Source organism: Balaenoptera musculus, chromosome 1 (assembly GCF_009873245.2).
Source record: "Balaenoptera musculus isolate JJ_BM4_2016_0621 chromosome 1, mBalMus1.pri.v3, whole genome shotgun sequence".
NCBI lineage: Eukaryota > Metazoa > Chordata > Mammalia > Artiodactyla > Balaenopteridae > Balaenoptera > Balaenoptera musculus.
This window is the reverse complement of record NC_045785.1, coordinates 44,316,628-44,335,890: the sequence shown is the minus strand read 5'-3', so window position 1 is coordinate 44,335,890 and position 19,263 is coordinate 44,316,628. Positions and strand designations below refer to the sequence as shown.

Genomic DNA, 19,263 nt, shown 5'->3' with positions numbered 1-19,263 from the left:
TTTTTCCATCCCTTCACTTTCAGTCAGTATGTGTCCCTAGGTCCGAAGTGGGTCTCTTGTAGACAGCATATATATGGGTCTTGTTTTTGTATCCATTCAGTGAGCCTGTGTCTTTTGGTTGGAGCATTTAATCCATTCACATTTAAAGTAATTATCATTATGTAAGTTCCTATTACCATTTTCTTAATTGTTTTGGGTTTGTTTTTGTAGGTCCTTTTCTTCTCTTGTGTTTCCCACTTAGAGAAGTTCCTTTAGCATTTGTTGTAGACCTGGTTTGGTGGTGCTGAATTCTCTTAGCTTTTGCTTGTCTGTAAAGCTTTTGATTTCTCCATCGAATCTGAATGAGATCCTTGCCTGGTAGAGTAATCTTGGTTGTAGGTTCTTCCCTTTCATCACTTTAAATATATCATGGCACTCCCTTCTGGCTTGTAGAGTTTCTGCTGAGAAATCAGCTGTCAACCTTATGGGAGTTCCCTTGTATGTTATTTGTCATTCTTCCCTTGTTGCTTTCAATAATTTTTCTTCGTCTTTAATTTTCGTCAATTTGATTACTATGTGTCTCAGCCTGTTTCTCCTTGGGTTTATCCTGCCTGGGACTCTCTGTGCTTCCTGGACTGGGGTGGCTATTTCCTTTCCCATGTTAGGGAAGTTTTCAACTATAATCTCTTCAAATATTTTCTCGAGTCCTTTCTCTCCCTCTTCTCCTTCTGGGACCCCTATAATGTGAATGTTGGTGCATTTAATGTTGTCCCAGAGGTCTCTTAGGCTGTCTTCATTTCTTTTCATTCTTTTTTCTTTAGTCTGTTCTGTGGCAGTGAATTCCACCATTTTGTCTTCCAAGTCACTTACCCTTCCTTCTGCCTCAGTTATTCTGCTATTGATTCCTTCTAGTGTATTTTTCATTTCAGTTATTGTATTGTTCAACTCTGTTCTTTATTTCTTCTAGGTGTTTGTTCTTTAATTCTTCCAGGTGTTTGTTAAACATTTCTTGCATCTTCTCGATCTTTGCCTCCATTCTTTTTCTGAGGTCCTGGATCATCTTCACTATCATTACTCTGAATTCTTTTTCTGGAAGTTTGCCTATCTCCACTTCATTTAATTGTTTTTCTGGGGTTTTATCTTGTTCCTTTATCTGGTACATAGTCCTCTCCCTTTTCATTTTGTCTATCTTTCTGTGAATGTGGTTTGCATTCCACAGGCTGCAGCACTGTAGTTCTTCTTGCTTCTGCTGTCTGCCCTCTCGGGGATGAGACTATCTAAGAGGCTTGTGCGAGCTTCCTGATGGGAGGGACTGGTGGTGGGTAGAGCTGGGTGTTGCTCTGGTGGGCAGAGCTCAGTAAAACTTTAATCCACTTGTCTGCTGATGGGTGGGCTTGAGTTCCCTCCCTGTTGGTTGTTTGGTCTGAGGAAACCAAGCAGTGGAGGCTACAGGCTCTGTGGTAGGGCTAATGGCAGACTCCGGGAGGGCTCACACCAAGGAGTACTTCCCAGAACTTCTGCTCCCAGTGTCCCTGTCCCTACCATGAGCCACAGCCATCCCCTGCCTCTGCAAGAGACCCTCCAACACCAGCAGGTGGGTCTGGTTCAGTTTCTTATGGGGTCACTGCTCCTTCCCCTTCAGTCCTGGTATGCACACTACTTTGGGTGTGCCCTCCAAGAGTGGAGTCTCTGTTTCCCCCAGTCCTGTTGAAGTCCTGCAATCAAATCCCACTAGCCTTCAAAGTCTGATTCTCTGGGAATTCCTCCTCCCACTGCCGGACCCCCAGGTTGGGAAGCCTGATGTGGGGCTCAGAACCTTCACTCCGGTGGGTGGACTTCTGTGTATAATTGTTCTCCAGTTTGTGAGTCACCCACACAGCGGTTATGGGATTTGATTTTATTGTGATTGCGCCCCTCCTACCCTCTCATTGCGGCTTCTCCTTTGTCTTTGGATGTGGGGTATCTTTTTTGGTGAGTTCCAGTGTCCTCCTGTCGATGATTGTTCAGCAGTCAGCTGTGATTCCAGTACTCTCGCAAGAGGAAGTGAGCACACGTCCCTCTACTCCGCCATCTTGAACCAATCCACCCAAATTAATTATCTTTTTTTACTGTATTGGCTAGTAGATCAAATGAAACATAGTATCTAGTATCAGCAAGACAACAGACAAAATTTTTAAGGTCACCTTTTGGGACAAGACAAGGAAATACTGTAGTGTGGCGTTTTTTCCCTTTTGTTTTTCAGGGTTTTTTTGGTGTTACTATAAAAATGAGGGTTCTTCTGTTAGGTTTACATAACACTGGTTTAAACAAAGTTAAACAAATTTCTTTATGGCAGAGCATTAAGAGACTTTCCTTTACTATTGCATGTGTATTATGATTGTCCAAAAGAGAGTTAAAGTATGAAGCATTTTCCAACTTAATTGACCCATGTCATGGAGCATCTTAAGAGTCAACAGAACACATAGGCACTGATCAATGACAGGCACTGATCAAAGTATTAACCTAGAACAAAGTCTCTACTGCTAACCTCTAACCTCAGCCATGCTCTGGTTAATATTTCTACCAAAAATTGGATTAGAAAATTAAAGGGTAAGAGTAGCCCCCGCTCACTGCAACTAGAGAAAGCCTGCACGCAGCAACAAAGACCCAATGCAGCCATAAATAAATAAATAAATTTATTTAAAACAAAATAAAGAAAATTAAAGGGTATGCTCATCAAACCTGAAGCTGAGAGAGACTGCTATAATGTTGGATCCAAATAGACTTCAGTGAGGTTTATCAATGAGATGGATCAGAATGTAATTAATTAAATGCCCAGTTCTATTCTTCACCACCCAAAACTACCTAAGAAAAGGAGCAGCAATCATGAGAAAGGCTCTGAGGTTCTGTTCGACGATAAGCTCAATATGATTCAACAGTGTGATGTGATTACCAGAAAAGCTTACATGCGATCACAGTACAGTAATTAGTCTGGGGATGATGGGTCATGAAACAAGTCTAATAAGAAACAGTTAAAGGGAACAAGGTCGAGATGGCTTCAGATATTTGAAGGGCTGTAAGGTGAAAGAGGCTTGTTCTATGAGTCTCAGAAGACAGAAACTACAGGGAGAGAGATTTGAGTCCAACATGAAAAAGAACACTGTAACAATTGGAATCACCAAAAAAATGGAATGAGTAGCCTCTGTGGCAAGTTTCTTGTCACAGGAAGTACAAATGCTTTATTGTCATCTATTAGAAGATTTACAAGCAATTCACAAACAGATTTGTAGGAAGAAGGGCAGCTAAACTATATAAAAGCACTTGGCATAGTGTCTGACATAGGAGACATTCAGTAGGTATTGATGTCTTTTCTTCTTGTTTCCTTGCTGTGGGATCCAGTTAATCTACAGAAGATAGGAGCCCTTTGAAAAATATTCTGCCAATCACTTACCATGTCTTTACTAATCCTGGACACTGATGAAGGGCTTGTTGACTACTGATTCTGAACTGCCAATTCAGATTTTTGGCTGTTCTAAGAATATGAGTAGTATAAAAAGATCTCAATCTCTTTGAATCAAACCTTGAAGCCACAAAAATCTCCTGATTCTATAGCAGAATGTAAGCTACTACAAACATTCTTACATATTCATTTCTAGAGCACATTCACAAACAGCAATTTCAAACAACAACTTAAAATTCTATGAAATTCTACAATTCATTAGAAATCTGTTGGATGAAGAATAATATTTCAACTAAAATACTGCACATTTACACTTCAGACTTTAGACTAGAAAAAACTGTCCAACTACTCTGAGTAATGTAAAACTTGAGAAAAGTTTGAAAACACACCAAACGCAGATTTCCAGCTAGCTGAGGGCAATGGAAGCTGCCTAAATCTCTCTTCATATCCTCTAAAAAATATAGAATAACAAGAAAAACAAATAAAACTGCACAAAACCATACCCTCAGCATAACTAGACAAAAGAAAACACAAAACTTCAAATTATCTGTAAGTGAAAAAAAAAAGGGAAAGGGAAAAAGTGACCAAATCCCTGCCAGCAATCATTCACACTCCCACAGTAAGCCTCCTAGGGAAGAAGGGCAGTCTGAAAAATACTGCACAGGAGAGAAGAGGGGAGCTAGTGGCAGGCCTACAATTGCTCTGAAACTACCACCAGGAAGAAAAAGACTCCCCACAAGAGTGAAAATATTGAAAAAATATTCGTGTAGATCAAAACATGACTACAAGGAAGGGTTAGAAAAGCACAGGAGACTCAAGGTGGTAATCTTTGAAAGGTATAGCTTCTAGGAGAAGAAAAGAGGGCAAAAAAAAAAAAATGTGGAGGGGAAGGTCCCTTTAGCAACTGGATGGTGAAAGATAAAAGAAGCAAACAGGGAAATTTCTGGGGTCCTACAAGACAAAACAAACAAACAAAAAAGAAACAAGAAATCAGAGGACACAAAGTCCATCTTTCAAAAAATCCACTACAGAAATAAGACTTTACTACACTGACATGAGCAGACATCAGAGAATTAGGAATCACTCCAAATTTAAAAGAACGCTCTCAAATCACAATGTAATAAAACTAGTAACTATTAATAAAATGTAAGAATTAAGTCTACCTGGAAATTTTTTAACTATTTCCATAAAACAACTCTTGGGCAAAAAGAGGAAACACAAATGATTGCAAAGCTTCTGAAAAAAATGATACTGAAAACTAAAACACTACATATCAGAACCAATGTGATATGTTTAAAGGTGTAACAAGGACATAGCACTAAACACTAAGAATGACTAAAATGGAACATATTGATCAATTAAAAAGAATGAAGTCCTGATCCATGCTACTACCTGAATAAACTGTTAATGTTTTCTATGCTGAGTGAAAGAAGCCAGTCACAAAAGGTCACATACTGTATGGTCCATTTAAATGAAGTGTTCATAATAAGCAAACACATAAAAACAGAAATTAGATTAGTGGTTGCCAGGTGCCTCAGAGGAAAGGATTGCTAATGGGTATGGGGTTTCCTTTGAGGATGATGAAAATGTTCTGAAATTAGATAGTGGTGATGATTGCACAACTCTGTGAATATACTAAAAAACACTGAATTGTACACTTTAAAAGAATGAATTTTTATGGTATGTCAATTTTATCTCAATAAAGCTGTTATTCACTAAAAGGATAAAAATGAATTAAATTCCCAATTCAAAAAACTAGAAAAACAACCACAAGATAAACCAATAAAAAGCACAAGGAAGATAAAGGCAGAAAATAATGGAATAGAGAATTAGAAAGAATAGATAAAATTAATCAATCAAAATCCTATTGTTCTGAAAAATTTAACAAAAGAGACAAACTGCTACCGTAATTTAATAGGAAAAAAAGCAGAAAGCATATATACACAAAAATAAGAAATAACAAGAGAGAAATACCATTGAAATAGAAATTTTATGTAAAAGGCTACTTTTCAGACTTCTATACAAATAGATTTGAAACTCTAAATGAAATGGATAATTTCCCAGAGAAATAAAGACTACCAAAATTGACCCCACTGGAGATGGAATGTTTAAACATAAAGAAATAGATAATTACCAAGCAACTACCAAAACAAACAAACAAACAAACCATACACACCAAAAAAACAGGCCCAGATGATTTCACAGGGTATTATATCAAACCTACAAAGATCAAGTAGTCCAAATGCTCCATAAATCGTTCCAAAGCATCAAAAATGAAGAAACGCTTCCTACTTCCTTTTATGAAGTAAGTATAAAATTAACACCTAAACTTGATAAAGACATTAAAAAAAAGAAAATTAAAAACCAGTATCACTTATGAATTTTGATTTGAAAGTACTAAATAAAATAGTGACAGAGTCTAACTCCACATTAAAATAAATCAATACATCATAACCAAGTGGCATGCATTCCAGACATGCAACGATGATTCAATATCAGGAATCCATTAATAAAATATTCTATTACTAGATCTAAGTGGAGGACATAATGAAATCCACAGATGCTGGAAAACCATTTGACAAAATTCAATACCCATTCCTGAAAGAAAAAGAAACTCAAGAAAATAAAAATTGCTGAATACTTTCTCAACACAATTAAATAAATAAATATATAATAAATGAATAAATAAATATATATAAATAAATATATATGAGATCTTGAAGCCAGAATTGTACTTAAAAGTAATATTAATAACTATTAATATAACACCTCCCATAATGGACTGTTGTGAGAATTGAATGAGATAATATGGGTATGGAAATTCATTCATTCATTCAACAAATATTTATTGAGTATTTAAATATGCTAGGGATTGTAGAAGAGAAGGGGGAAAAAATTTTCTTCTGGCCAGATTACATGCCAACCACCGTGCTAGGCTGGATATACTGAAGGTAAACAAAACAGACATGGTTCCTGCTTTCACGGAGTTTATAAGACAAATAAGGAAGACAAAAATTAAACAAGTAAAACCACACACAATAAATATATGAATATAAATAGTGCTAAGTGCTATGAAGGAAAGCAATAGGAAACTATCTATGAAAAAGAATAACAGGAGGGATTCACTTCAATTGAATGATCAAGGAGGGTCTTTCTTTGAAGATTAATTAATTACAGAATACCTGCTTTGTGCCAGGCACTCTACTAGGTAACAGTCAAAGAGCAGGGACTAAAACAAACAAAAATCAGGCCCTTGTAGACTTAGATTCTGGTTGGAAGAGACAGCCAATAAATAAGAAAAAATATATATGCCAGATTTTCATAAGTGCTCTATAAAATGGTAAAGTAAGGGCTTCTTTGGTGGCACAATGGCTAAGAATCCGCCTGCTAATGCAGGGGGCACGGGTTCGAGCCCTGGTCCAGAAAGATCCCACATGCCGTGAAGCAACTAAGCCCATGCGCCACAACTACTGAGCCTGCGCTCTAGAGCCCATGAACCACAACTACTGAAGCCCGTGCACCTAGAGCCCATGTGCCACAAGAGAAGCCACCACAATGAGAAGCCCATGTACCGCAACGAAGAGCAGCCCCCACTACTCGTAACTAGAGAAAGCCCACGTGCAGCAACGAAGACCCAACGCAGCCAAAAATTAAAAAAAAAAAAAATGATAAAGTAAGAGACAGAGGATAGGGAGTTCTGGGAAGGAGGGTGATGAAAGAAAGCAGAAGATGACATTTAAGCAAAGACCTGATGGAAGTAGGAAAGCTAGCACTGATGATATCTTAGGGTAAAGTATTCCAGAAGTTGAAATAGCAAGGCTTAGGCCCTGCTTGAGGTAGGAATGTGCTTATTGTGTTTGAGGAACCAAAAGGATAGTGTGGGGCTTCCCTGGTGGCGCAGTGGTTGAGAATCTGCCTGCTAATGCAGGGGACACGGGTTCGAGCCCTGGTCTGGGAAGATCCCACATGCCACGGAGCAGCTGGGCCCGTGAGCCACAACTACTGAGCCTGCGCGTCTGGAGCCTGTGCCCCGCAACGGGAGGGGCCGCGATAGTGAAAGGCCCGCGCACCGCGATGAAGAGCGGTCCCCGCACTGCGATGAAGAGTGGCCCCCGCTTGCCGCAACTAGAGAAAGCCCTCGCACGAACCGAAGACCAAACAGCCAAAAATAAATAAATAAATAAATAAATAAAGTAGCTAAAATCAAGACATCTAGTCTCAATAACTTAAAAGTTAAAAAAAAAAAAAAAAAAGGATAGTGTGGCTGGAGCAGAATGGTGAAAGAAAAAATGGTAAAAGATGAGGTCAGAGAGCTAATGAGGGTGGAGGGTCAGATCATATAGAAGCTTGTAGGCCATAATAAGACCTGTAGGTTTCAATCTGAGTGTGGTAAGAACACAATAGAGTTCTTAGCAGAGGAGTGAAATGATCTCGCTTATATTTTAAAAGCGTTGTTCTGGACATAAAGGGAAGAATTGACTGTACAGGTACACAAGCAGAAGCAGTAAAACCATTTAGGAGATTCCTATACTCCAGGTGAGAAATTATGATAGCTTTCACTACAGTAGAAGTGGGGAAAATGTGGAGAAACATTTCTCCTTCTCATATTTCTGGATATTTTAAGAAACGTGTAACAAAGTTTGCTGATATATTGAACGTTGAGTATAAGAAAAATCAAGAATGGCTCTAAGCTTTTTGGCCAAAGGTCCTAAAGAGATGGAGTTATCATTTACCAGATAGGAAAAACTTCAGGAGGAACAGATGGGGAAGGCAGAAGTTCAAGGAAAGAATTAGGACTTCAGTTTTAGACCTGTTAAATTTGAAAGGCCTGTTAGACATCCAAGCAGAAATACTTTTGTAAAGTGTTGGAGATATGAGATAAGATTTTTTAAGACCTAAAGCATGAAAAGAGTTGACCTTGAAAGAATAAAGAGCACTGTAGCCAAAGAAAATATGAGACTGGGGCGCAGGGAATAAGTTTGGCTTACCGAACACACTGAAAGGCCAGTGAGCTTACACATAGGAAGACTAGACAACAGGAATTAAAACAAGAAATGATTTTTAAAAAGAGAGTCTCACCGTAACAAAGTAATAGAAAATACTGATACATATTTTGGTACTTGAATGCCATGGACTGAATTGTGTCCCCTCAAAATTCATTTGTTGGACTTCCCTGGTGGTGCAGTGGTTAAGAAGCCGCCTGCCAATGCAGGGGACACGGGTTTGAGCCCTGGTCCAGGAAGATCCCACATGCCGCGGAGCAACTAAGCCCGTGCACCACAACTACTGAAGCCCGTGTGCCTAGAGCCTGTGCTCCGCAACAAGAGAAGCCACAGCAATGAGAAGTCCGTGCACCGCAACAAAGAGTAGCCCCCACTCACTGCAACTAGAGAAAGCCCACGCTCAGCAACGAAGACCCAACTCAACCAAAGATAAATAAAAAAATTTATATTAAAAAAAATCATTTATTGAAGTCCTAACACTCAATGTGATGGTTTTTGGAGATGGGTCTTTTGGGAGGTAATTATGGTAGATGAGGTCATGAGGGTGAGTCCCTCCTGATAGGATTAGTGTCCTTGTAAGAATCCTTACAAAAAGTGGAAGACAAAGATGTTTCTCTCTCCCCCTCTCTCCGCACCCACATAAAAGAAGAGATCATGTGAATACACAATGAGATGGCAGTCACCTATAACCCAAGAAAAAAGGCCTCAGTATAAAACCTATCGTGCATCTTGATTTTAGACTTCCCAGCCTCTAGAACTATGAGAAATAAATTTCTGTTCTTTGAGCCACCCAGTCTATGGTATTTGCTATGTCAGCCCAAGCAAACTAATATAGTGGAAATGGAGTTACACTGAACAAAAATGTAAGATATGTGAATGGCTTTGGAACCATTCTAGTTCCAAAGTTTGGAACAATTGCTAGCAAAAGCGTAAAGTGCGTTGAAGAAACCATTAGTAGCCTCGAAGTCCTTTGAGGATGCTGCAGGTGAGAGTTTGCAAAAGGACAAAATCTTACTGAAAACTGGAGGAAAGGAGAGCCCTCTTAAAATAGAAGCAGAGATTACAGTAATACTATTACTTACAGTTATGTAGAAACTAGTTAATAAGCAAAATATTGAAACTGCCACATGGTTTCTTCTGGCTGCTTATAGTAAAATTCTATAATGCTATATTGCAGAAAGGACTATTAAACAAAAAGGGTTCAGGACTTGATAGTTTTGAAAATTCTCAGCCTTTCAAAGTGGTAAAAGATGTTAAAATTAAGAAATAGTCTTTGACAGGAATAAAGACGCAGACCTACTAGAGAATGGACTTGAGGATACAGGGAGGGGGAAGGGTAAGCTGGGACAAAGTGAGAGAGTGGCATGGACATATATACACTACCAAATGTAAAACAGATAGTTAGTGGGAAGCAGCCGCATAGCACAGGGAGATCAGCTTGGTGCTTTGTGACCACCTAGAGGGGTGGGACAGGGAGGGTGGGAGGGAGACGCAAGAGGGAGGGGATATGGGGATATATGTACATGTATAGCTGATTCACTTTGTTATAAAGCAGAAACTAACACACCATTGTAAAGCAATTATACTCCAATAAAGATGTTAAAAAAAAAAAAAAAAAAAGGAAAAAGTCTTTGAGCAAAGAGCAAATCCAGGGCATTGCCAGGAAAACATGGTCCAAAACTGAAGCCCATGTTGTGACAAATCTTTTGTTAAGACCTCAGAAAGATCAAAGGTGATGCCTCAGAATATTGGTCAGACAGAAAAAAGCCCTCTAAAGAGAAAAAACCTGTGCCTCACAAATCCTCTCAATCAAAGGACTGCTAGGAAGCTTAAGAATGTTGCTCCTCAGCCACCTCAGAAAGGACCCAAGGTAGAAAGGCACTTAGCCCAAAGAGATTTGCAGGTGTAGCTTGTTGACTAATGGCATGACCAAACAAGATTCACAGGAGACCCACAAAGTTCTTAAGATAAAAATTATCTACAGAGAGGACTCTTAAGTGTTCGCATTCTATTTTTGACCTGGGAGGTAATTTAGGTCACAGTTATGAGCTTTGTGAGAATTCACGAAGCTGTATATTTATGTTGTGTGCATTTCTCTGACTTGAGTTATAATACACAACAACAACAAATATCATATTTTTTAAAAATGCTGGGTTCAATCACTACTTTGATTCTTTAATTTCCTAGCAGGTCACAGATCAAAGTTTGAAAAATTATGGTCTGGGATAAGAGCTGTGATAGTAAAAGAAACTGGGGAAAAAAGAAACATAATTTGGAGTTTGAAGGTAGAACTGATAGCATATAGTGAGGGACTGGAGTAGGGGAAGAGCAAGGAGAAGTGTCAAAGATGACTCATGTTTTTGCTTTGAACATCTGAATGGATGGAAATGCCACTTACTGAGATAAGGAAAAGTAGAGGAGGAGCAAATTTAAGATATGGGGGAACAGAATGAAGAGTTTGTATCTGAACATGTGAGATTTGAGACATCTGTTACATACACAAGCAGAGATGCAAAGATGCCAACTGGATATACAAGTATAGAGTCCATCACTGACTATCCTAAGTTTGCCTCCCTCTCCCCACAAGTGCCTTACCTTGTTTTATTTTCTCCACAGGACTAATAATTGTTTGAAATTATCGTAGTTTTTTTCATATGTTACTGTCTCTCCCTGACTAGAAATTTAAGCAAAAACCTCACATTTCATTTGCTTATTTGTTGCTTGTGAATGAATACACTGATGTCCCTAATTCTTTTTCCCTCCTGAATATCCTTTATGGTCTGACTTTGCAGTTTCCTACCACAAAAGAAGTAGAGTATATTTCCCTATCCCTTGATTCCAAGTTTGCCATGTGACTTGCTTTGATCAAGTCTCAAAAGGCCTTGCATGTTGCAGATTACTCTCTTGTGCTTCTGCCATGACCATGAAAAGGACATGCCAGAGCTGGCCCTCCGGTCCCAAGAGGAAAATGAGGGACATATGACCCAGCCAAACAGGACTAAAACAGAGCCTCCAACCAACCTACAGTCATAGGATCAACCCAGACAAAAAGAGCTGAGCATGACTTCGATCAGCTGATTCCCAGTCAATCCACCAACTTGTAAGCTATAATAATAAATAATCATTGTTTAAAATTGCTGAGTTTTGGAGTGGTTTATTACACAGCAATAGCTAACTGATATACTGCTATATTCCAGTGCCTAGAATAGTGCCTGCAATGTAATAATAGCTCAATATTTTAAATGAATTATTTAATTCAAAAGGAAATGGAGGGACTTCCCTGGTAGCGCAGTGGTTAAGAATCCACCTGCCAATGCAGGAGACACAGGTTCCAGCCCTGGTCTGGGAAGATCCCACATGCCGCGGAGCAAATAAGCCTGTGCGCTACAACTACTGAGCCTGCACTCTAGAGCCCACGAGCCACAACTACTGAAGCCCATGCACCTAGAGCCCGTGCTCCTCAACAAGAGAAGCCACCGCAATGAGAAGCCCCTACACCACAACGAAGAGTAACCCCTGCTTGCTGCAACTAGAGAAAGCCCATGCGAAGCAACGAAGACCCGACACAGCCAAAAATAAAAAATATAAATAAATAAATTTTTAAAAAATCATTTTAAAAAATTAAAAAGGAAATGGACAAGGAATAGCCAAAGAGGTAAGGAAAACCAGAAGAACGAGATGTCACAGAGGCCAAGAGAAGAGAATGTTTTAAGAAAGAAATGATCAAAAGGGACTAATGGTGCTGAGGTCTATTAAAATAGGATTGAAAAGCATTTACTTGATATGGCAACGTAGTGATCAGTGGTAGCCTTGAGAAAGAAGGGAAGCCAGATTGGAATGGACTGAGTTTAAAATGGCAAGAAATAGCTACAAGAAAGAAAATTTCCATGGCCCCAAACTGGCAGTGCTCCTCTATACCATCCTACCATTCTTCCTTGAAGATTTCTTTCCTTTCTGATTACTTGATCTTGGCTATGAAACCTGGGATATATTTCCTGCAAAGAATAGGAATGCTGAACTTTCAAGAACAACTATTTTCTTTCTTATCTCACAGTACACAACAAGGCACTGGTTCAGGGTCATACAATAAAAACAAAAACAAAATCAAAAACTCTGTCTGCACTATCCCATGCTTTACCTAACTGGCTAAGGCAGGCCAATCACTGATCATCAGTCAAAAAGCTAGGATGTTTACCTACAAAATAAAAATCAACTATGAAATTTTAAATCTCATAAAACACTATGGATTGACAGATGATAATGGACTCCTGATGGATTCAAGTACTGAGAATAAAACTTGGCTACATAAATCTATTACCAAGAGCTAGTTTTAAGTCTCATTACCATATTCAGAACTAATGAGCCTCAGTTTATAGTCTATGATTAAAGGAGACAAGATTTATGTTATTTTTCCTATTTCAATGTCTTGTTTTGGAGCATTCTAGGTACTTCTCATATGATGTCCTAGGTATAAATACTTTTAGAAAACTGAATTCTATACAGACTATTTCTTCAACTTAATTGAAAAACCATTTCATATTTTATACATCTTGGCATCCCCCACAGTTTCTTAATAAATACCTATTGTTTCTCACACATGTATATAACTACCAATAAGACTTAACGTTTCTTAACATACCATATTTTTCCATGTGCTCTTTTCCAGCAAACCCAAACATCTGAGAAGCAACTGGGTGGGAAGACAATCCATACTTGTTGATCAGGACTTCGAGATGTTTATCAATTGGATTGGTCCTATTTGAAAACTAAGAGAGGGGAAAAAACAAAATTTAATAAGTACTTGACATGATAGGTGTCTCTTTTAACCATTACAGCGTTACTAAGACATTTGCTTATTTGAAGTGTAGAGTAAGCCAAAAATGGACAATGTGAATAAAATCAGTCAGAAAACGCTTTGCAGGGAAACATGGGAAGGAAAAATAATCAAGTGACCAAAGAGGTATTAATTCTTTCAAGAAACATGTATAAAGAATCCATATGTGCAAATAACTACTCAAGGTGCTGGGGATAAAATAGTGAACAAAACAGATAAAGTCCCTGCTCATCTGGCATTTACATTTGAGGGAGGAGGGGACAGAAAGTACTGGGGATGAAAATTAATTAAAATGTAAATAGTAATGCTATAATGAATAAATTCAAGTAAAGGGATAAAGATTGAAAGTGGGAAGTGCTACTTTATAGAAAATAGTCAAGGGAGGTCACATTGATAAAATGACATTTGAGCAGGGATGTGAAGGAGTAGGAGCAAGTCATTTGGACACTTTTGGGAGAGGAGCATTCTAGGCAGAGGGAACAGCAAGAATAAAGACCCTAAGGCAGAAGCAGGCTTGGATATTTGAGAAAAAGAGTGAATTAGGGTTAGGATAAAGTGATACGCAGAGTGCAATCACCTCTGTTTCCATGGTTCTAGAATAGAAAAACACAGTTCCCACTGCAAACGTTCTACAAAGGGAAAGCTGTTTCTTACCAGTTTACCTACTAGACTATGAACACCCCGAGGGCAGGAACTCTGCTTCATATACTTCTGTATGTGTATCCAATGCCTAGCATATGGCCTGTTACATAGTAAACATTCCATAAATAATTGTTGAATGAAATAAATGAAGATTTTTTTGGTGCACAAAGGGGTTCTAAAGGGAATGCTATGAAAAAATCAAGATTAAGAACAAATAGGCTTACAAGAGGAAAATTATTTAGTTAGATATGATAAGCAACTTGACAATCCAAAGGAGAAAGACAAAATGAGCTGATAAATGGGATCTGTGGAATCTGTGAACACAGAAATCTTAAAAATAAGTATATATAATTATGTGTTTGGATTTCCATAGATGTAAATTTTTTTCTGTCCAAAGAAATCTAAAAAAAAACATTTAAAAAATACAGAAAATGTTCATACCTAAGTTAAAAAGGAATGTGAATGAAAACAATGATATACAACTTCTGCTTCTAGTCATGATGCACTATAGAAACCAGATTTACCCTTCTATCTTAAGCAACTAAAAACCTGGACAAAATATACAAAGCAACTGTTTTCAGACAATGGACAACATAAAGCTTAGTATAGCGATCTCTGAAAGAACTCACAGAGAAGAGTAATGGAGAGAAGAGAGAGAGAGAGAGAGCTGATGATCTGAAGAGAGTTCCTCTTGAGTTTTCAATGAGTCTAATCAACACAGGAACATGAGGAAACTACTGAGACCAGGGAAAGAATCACTGGAAAGGAGCACGCAGAATAATTCCCAATGTTCCCACAGGGCCAGGAATAGTTCTTATTCCCAAAACCACAATGGAAAATATCTCCTAACATATGGGGCATCAATGGAATCCTGAGGTTACTGCTTGAGTAGCAGGGTCAGTTTAGTCTTAGAATAATAAAGGCTGTTCTGATTCTACCTAATGAAGCTTAAAAGCAAATCTCAAAAGTATAAAACCACTTCTAAAAAACACCTACCCCAGAACAAACCCCTAAGTAGTTAACAGAACATAAAAAGTCAACACCCAACAAAGTAAAATTTAAAATGTCTAGCATTCAATCACAAGTTATAAGGCATGCAATGAAACAGAAAAGTATAACTTGTAAAGAGTGGATTAATCAATCAATAGAAATGATATAGCTGATAGAATTAGATGGGAACATTAAAACAGTTACTATAATATACTCCATCTGTTCAAGAAGGTAGAAGAAAGCATGAACATGACAAAGAAAAATAGGGAAGATATAAAATAAATGACCCACATGAAACTTTTAGAGATAAAATATACATTGTCTGAAATGAAAAGTAAATTCAGTGGAATTAACAGCAGATTAGACAATGCAGCATAGATTGGTAAACTTGGAGAAGTAGCAAATTAAAATATGAGGAGGAAAAAAGCTAGAAAAAAATGAACAAAATCAGTGAATTATGGAACAACAATCAAGAAGCTTAGTAGATATGTAATTGGAGTCCCAGAAACAGAGAAAATGGAGAGAGACAAAAGTCAGAAAAAAATATTTTAAGGCATAATGGATGAAAAATTTTCAAATCTGATGAAAACTATAACTCATATATCCAAGAACCTCAACAAACCCCAAGCACAAGAAACATGATAAAACTACACCAAGGTGGGGGCTTCCCTGATGGCGCAGTGGTTGGGAGTCTGCCTGCCAATGCAGGGGACGCGGGTTCGAGCCCTGGTCTGGGAGGATCCCACATGCCGCGGAGCAGCTGGACCCGTGAACCACAATTACTGAGCCTGCGCGTCTGGAGCCTGTGCTCCGCGACAAGAGAGGCCGCAATAGTGAGAGCTCTGCGCACTGCGATGAAGAGTGGCCCCCACTTGCCGCAACTGGAGAGAGCCCTCGCACAGAAACGAAGACCCAGCACAGCCATAAATAAATAAATAAATAAAATTAAAAAAAAAAAGAAACTACACCAAGGTATGTCATAATAAAATTGTTCAAAACCAGTGATAAAGAAAAATCTTAAAAGTAACCAAAGAAAAATACACATTAAGTATAGAGGAACAAAAGAAATAAGAATGACAGCAGACTTTAAATCGAAAACAATGAAAGCCAAAAAAAAAAAAAGAGAGAAGCTAAACTAGAATTCTGTACTCACCAAATATATTTTTCAAAAAAATAAGGTAAAAAAAAATAAGGTAAATAAAGACTTATTAGAACATACAAAACTGAGAAAATTCATCACCAGCAGACCAGCACTATGTGAAATGTTAAAGGAGAATCTTCAGGCAGAAGGAATATAATCCTAGATGAAAACTGGAATCAATAATATAGAAATAAAGATCACTGAAAGTGATAAACGTGTGGAGAAATATAAGGTTTTTTTCTACTTTAAGAATTCTTTTAAACATCATTGACTATTTAAAGCAAAATCAATAGCTGATGTAGGGCTTATAACATGTATAGAAGTAAAATGTGCTTCTAGGAAGAGGTAAACAAAAAAAATACTTTGTAAGGTTCATGTAATACTATAGTGAACAGTCGTAACATTACTTAAAGGTGGTTTGTGAATAAGTTAAAGATGAATGTAAACCCTAAAGCAACCACTAAAAGCAAAACACCTGAGGCATAGTTAATATGCTCATAAAACAGAAAAATAAAATTATAAAAAATTCTCAATGAACAGAAAAGAAGACAAAGAGGAAAAAAGGAATAAAGATATTGAACAAAAAGAAAACGAGTAGAAAGATGGTAGATTTAAATCAGTGGTGTCCTAGTAAATGTTTAATAGGCTCATGGGGGGTGAGGGAGGTCTTATTGATAGCATTTGTCTATTTTTGTGTTGTAAATACTCCCACCATGGCCAATTTGAATCTACTAGCATGATGTCACTGAAAGCAAAGATGAGAAGAGATATGCATAATCAGATCTTGCAAGCTGGTACAAGCCGGTAGGCATCAGTTTCAGCTAACCACTAATTTAAACCCAGCTATATCAATAACCACATTAAATGGAAAGGATATAAAAAGTCCAATTAAAAGGCAAAGATTATTATATTGTTAAAAAGCAAGACCCAACTAAATGCTGCCTAAAAATCATAATTCAAACATAAAGACAGAAATAGGTAAAAGGATGGAAAAAGATAAACAATTCTAATTCTACCCAAAAGAAAGCTGAAATGGCTATGTTAATATCAGACAAAATAGATATAACATCAAAGAACACTACAAGAGATAAATTCTTATAAGTAGCCTAAGATCCTTCAAAAGGCAGGGTCTGACAAAGGGAGTACCTGGCTGGGATCCATAAAAACTTTCACAAATGTGTTTTCAGTTTCATGATATAATACACCTCACATCACCTCACAATGATGAAGGGGTCAATTTATCAAGGACATAACAATCTTAAATGTTAATACACCTAATATGAGAGCCTCAAACTACATGAAGCAAAAACTGATAAAACTGAAAAAAAATAGACAAATCCACAGATTTAGCAGCAGATTTCAATACCTCCCTCTCAATAACTGATAGAACAAGTAGACAGAAAAACCAGTAAGGATATAGAAGGCAACCAATATTATCAACCAACTTGACCTAGAATTTATAGAACACCCCACCCAACAACAGTAGAGCACACATTCTTCTCAAGTGCACAAGAATATTTACCAAAACACACCACATCTTGAGCCAAAAAACAAGTCTCAATAAATGAAAAAGCATTCACATCATACAAAGTATATTCTCTGACCACAGATAATTAAAATAGAAACAAATATCAGTAACAAAAAGGTATCTGTAAAATGCCCAAATGTTAGGAAGCTAAGCAACACACTTCTAATGTATGGGTGAGAGAAGAAATCACAATGGAAACTGCTAAATAATTTGACCTAAATGAAAATGAAATCATGACATAAAAAATTTGTGGTATGCTGCTTAAGCAGTGTTTTAAAAGAAATCTATAACATTAAATGCCCGTGTTTGAAAAGATTTAAACTCAATGACCTAAGCTTCCAGCTTAATAAACTACAAAACAGAGTAAATTAAACCCAATGTAAGAATTGAAATATTAAGGATCACAGCAGATATAAACAGAAAATGAGCAGAATGAAGTAGAATGGATAGAAATTAGTAGAATGAAATAGAAAAGAGAAAAAAATAGAGAAAATCAATGAAAACAAGGGCTGGTCCTGGTAGAATGAAATAGAAATGAGAAAAAATCAATGAAAACAAGGGCTGGTACTCTGACAAGATCAATAAGACTGGTAAACACCTTTTGTTATACTGATCATGGAAAAAATAGAGAAGACAAAGGTTACCAATATCAGAAGAAGAGAAAGGACATATCTAAAGATCCTACCTTAAGGGGATACTATGGGAATAATATGAACAAGTTTTTGTCAATAAATTCAACAATTTAGATGAAATGGACAATTCCTTAAAGGGCACAAACTGTCAAAGCCCACTCAAAAAAAAAAAAGAAATAGATAACCTGAATAGTAACATACTTACTAAAGAAACTGAACTTTAAAACCTTCCCATAAAGAAAACTACAGACCTAGATGTGCACTGGTGAATGCTACCAAACATTTAAGGAAAAAAATACCAATTATATAAACAAACTCTTCCTAAAAAAAAAAAAAAAAAAAAAAGGAGAGAAGTGAACAATTCTCAACCATTCTATGAGGCCAGCATTATCCTGATATCAAAAGTAAATAAACATGAAAACAAAAAAGAAAACAAATCAACACCATCACAAACATATACACAAAAATCCTTAGCATAATTTTAACAAATTAAATCCAACAACATATAAAAGATAAGACATCACAACCAAGCATTTACCCCAGGAATACAGGATGGGTTAATATTCAAATATCAATCAATATAATTCACCATATTAACCAACTAAATTAAGAATAACAAACAAAATAAGGATCTCTCATAGGTACAGGAAAAGCATGTGAGAAAATTCAACATGTAGTCAGGACAGAAACCCTCAGCAAACTAAGAATAGAAGGTAACTTTCTCAACCTGATAAAGAACATCTGTGAAAAACTTACAGCTAACATATTTAATAGTGAAATCTGAATGTTTTCCCCTATGATCAAAAACGAGGAAAAGATAAATGCTCTCACAACCTCTATTTCAATTTGTTGTGACAGCCCTAGCCAGTGCAATCATAAGGCAAGAAAAATAAATAAAAGGCATACAGACTGAAAAGGAAGAAATAAAACTGTCTTGTACGTAGATGATATGATTGTTTATGCAGGCAATCCTACAGAATCTTAAAAAAGCCACTAGACTAGGAAGAGAGATTAGCTAGATCACAAAATACAATGTACATTTGGAAACTGGTATTAAAATAAGTGTTATTTTTAA

General features: G+C 37.2%; 1 protein-coding gene across 2 annotated transcripts in view; it reads right to left on the bottom strand.

Annotated features, from left to right (window-relative positions):
* SCP2 (sterol carrier protein 2) overlaps positions 1-19,263 on the bottom strand; it is a 148,679-nt gene that overhangs the window by 106,026 nt on the left and 23,390 nt on the right. For both annotated transcript variants that reach the window (XM_036866648.1, XM_036866655.1), the window contains one exon: positions 13,061-13,187. In XM_036866648.1, coding sequence (XP_036722543.1) covers positions 13,061-13,187 — 127 coding nt within the window. The remainder of the gene's footprint in view (positions 1-13,060; positions 13,188-19,263) is intronic.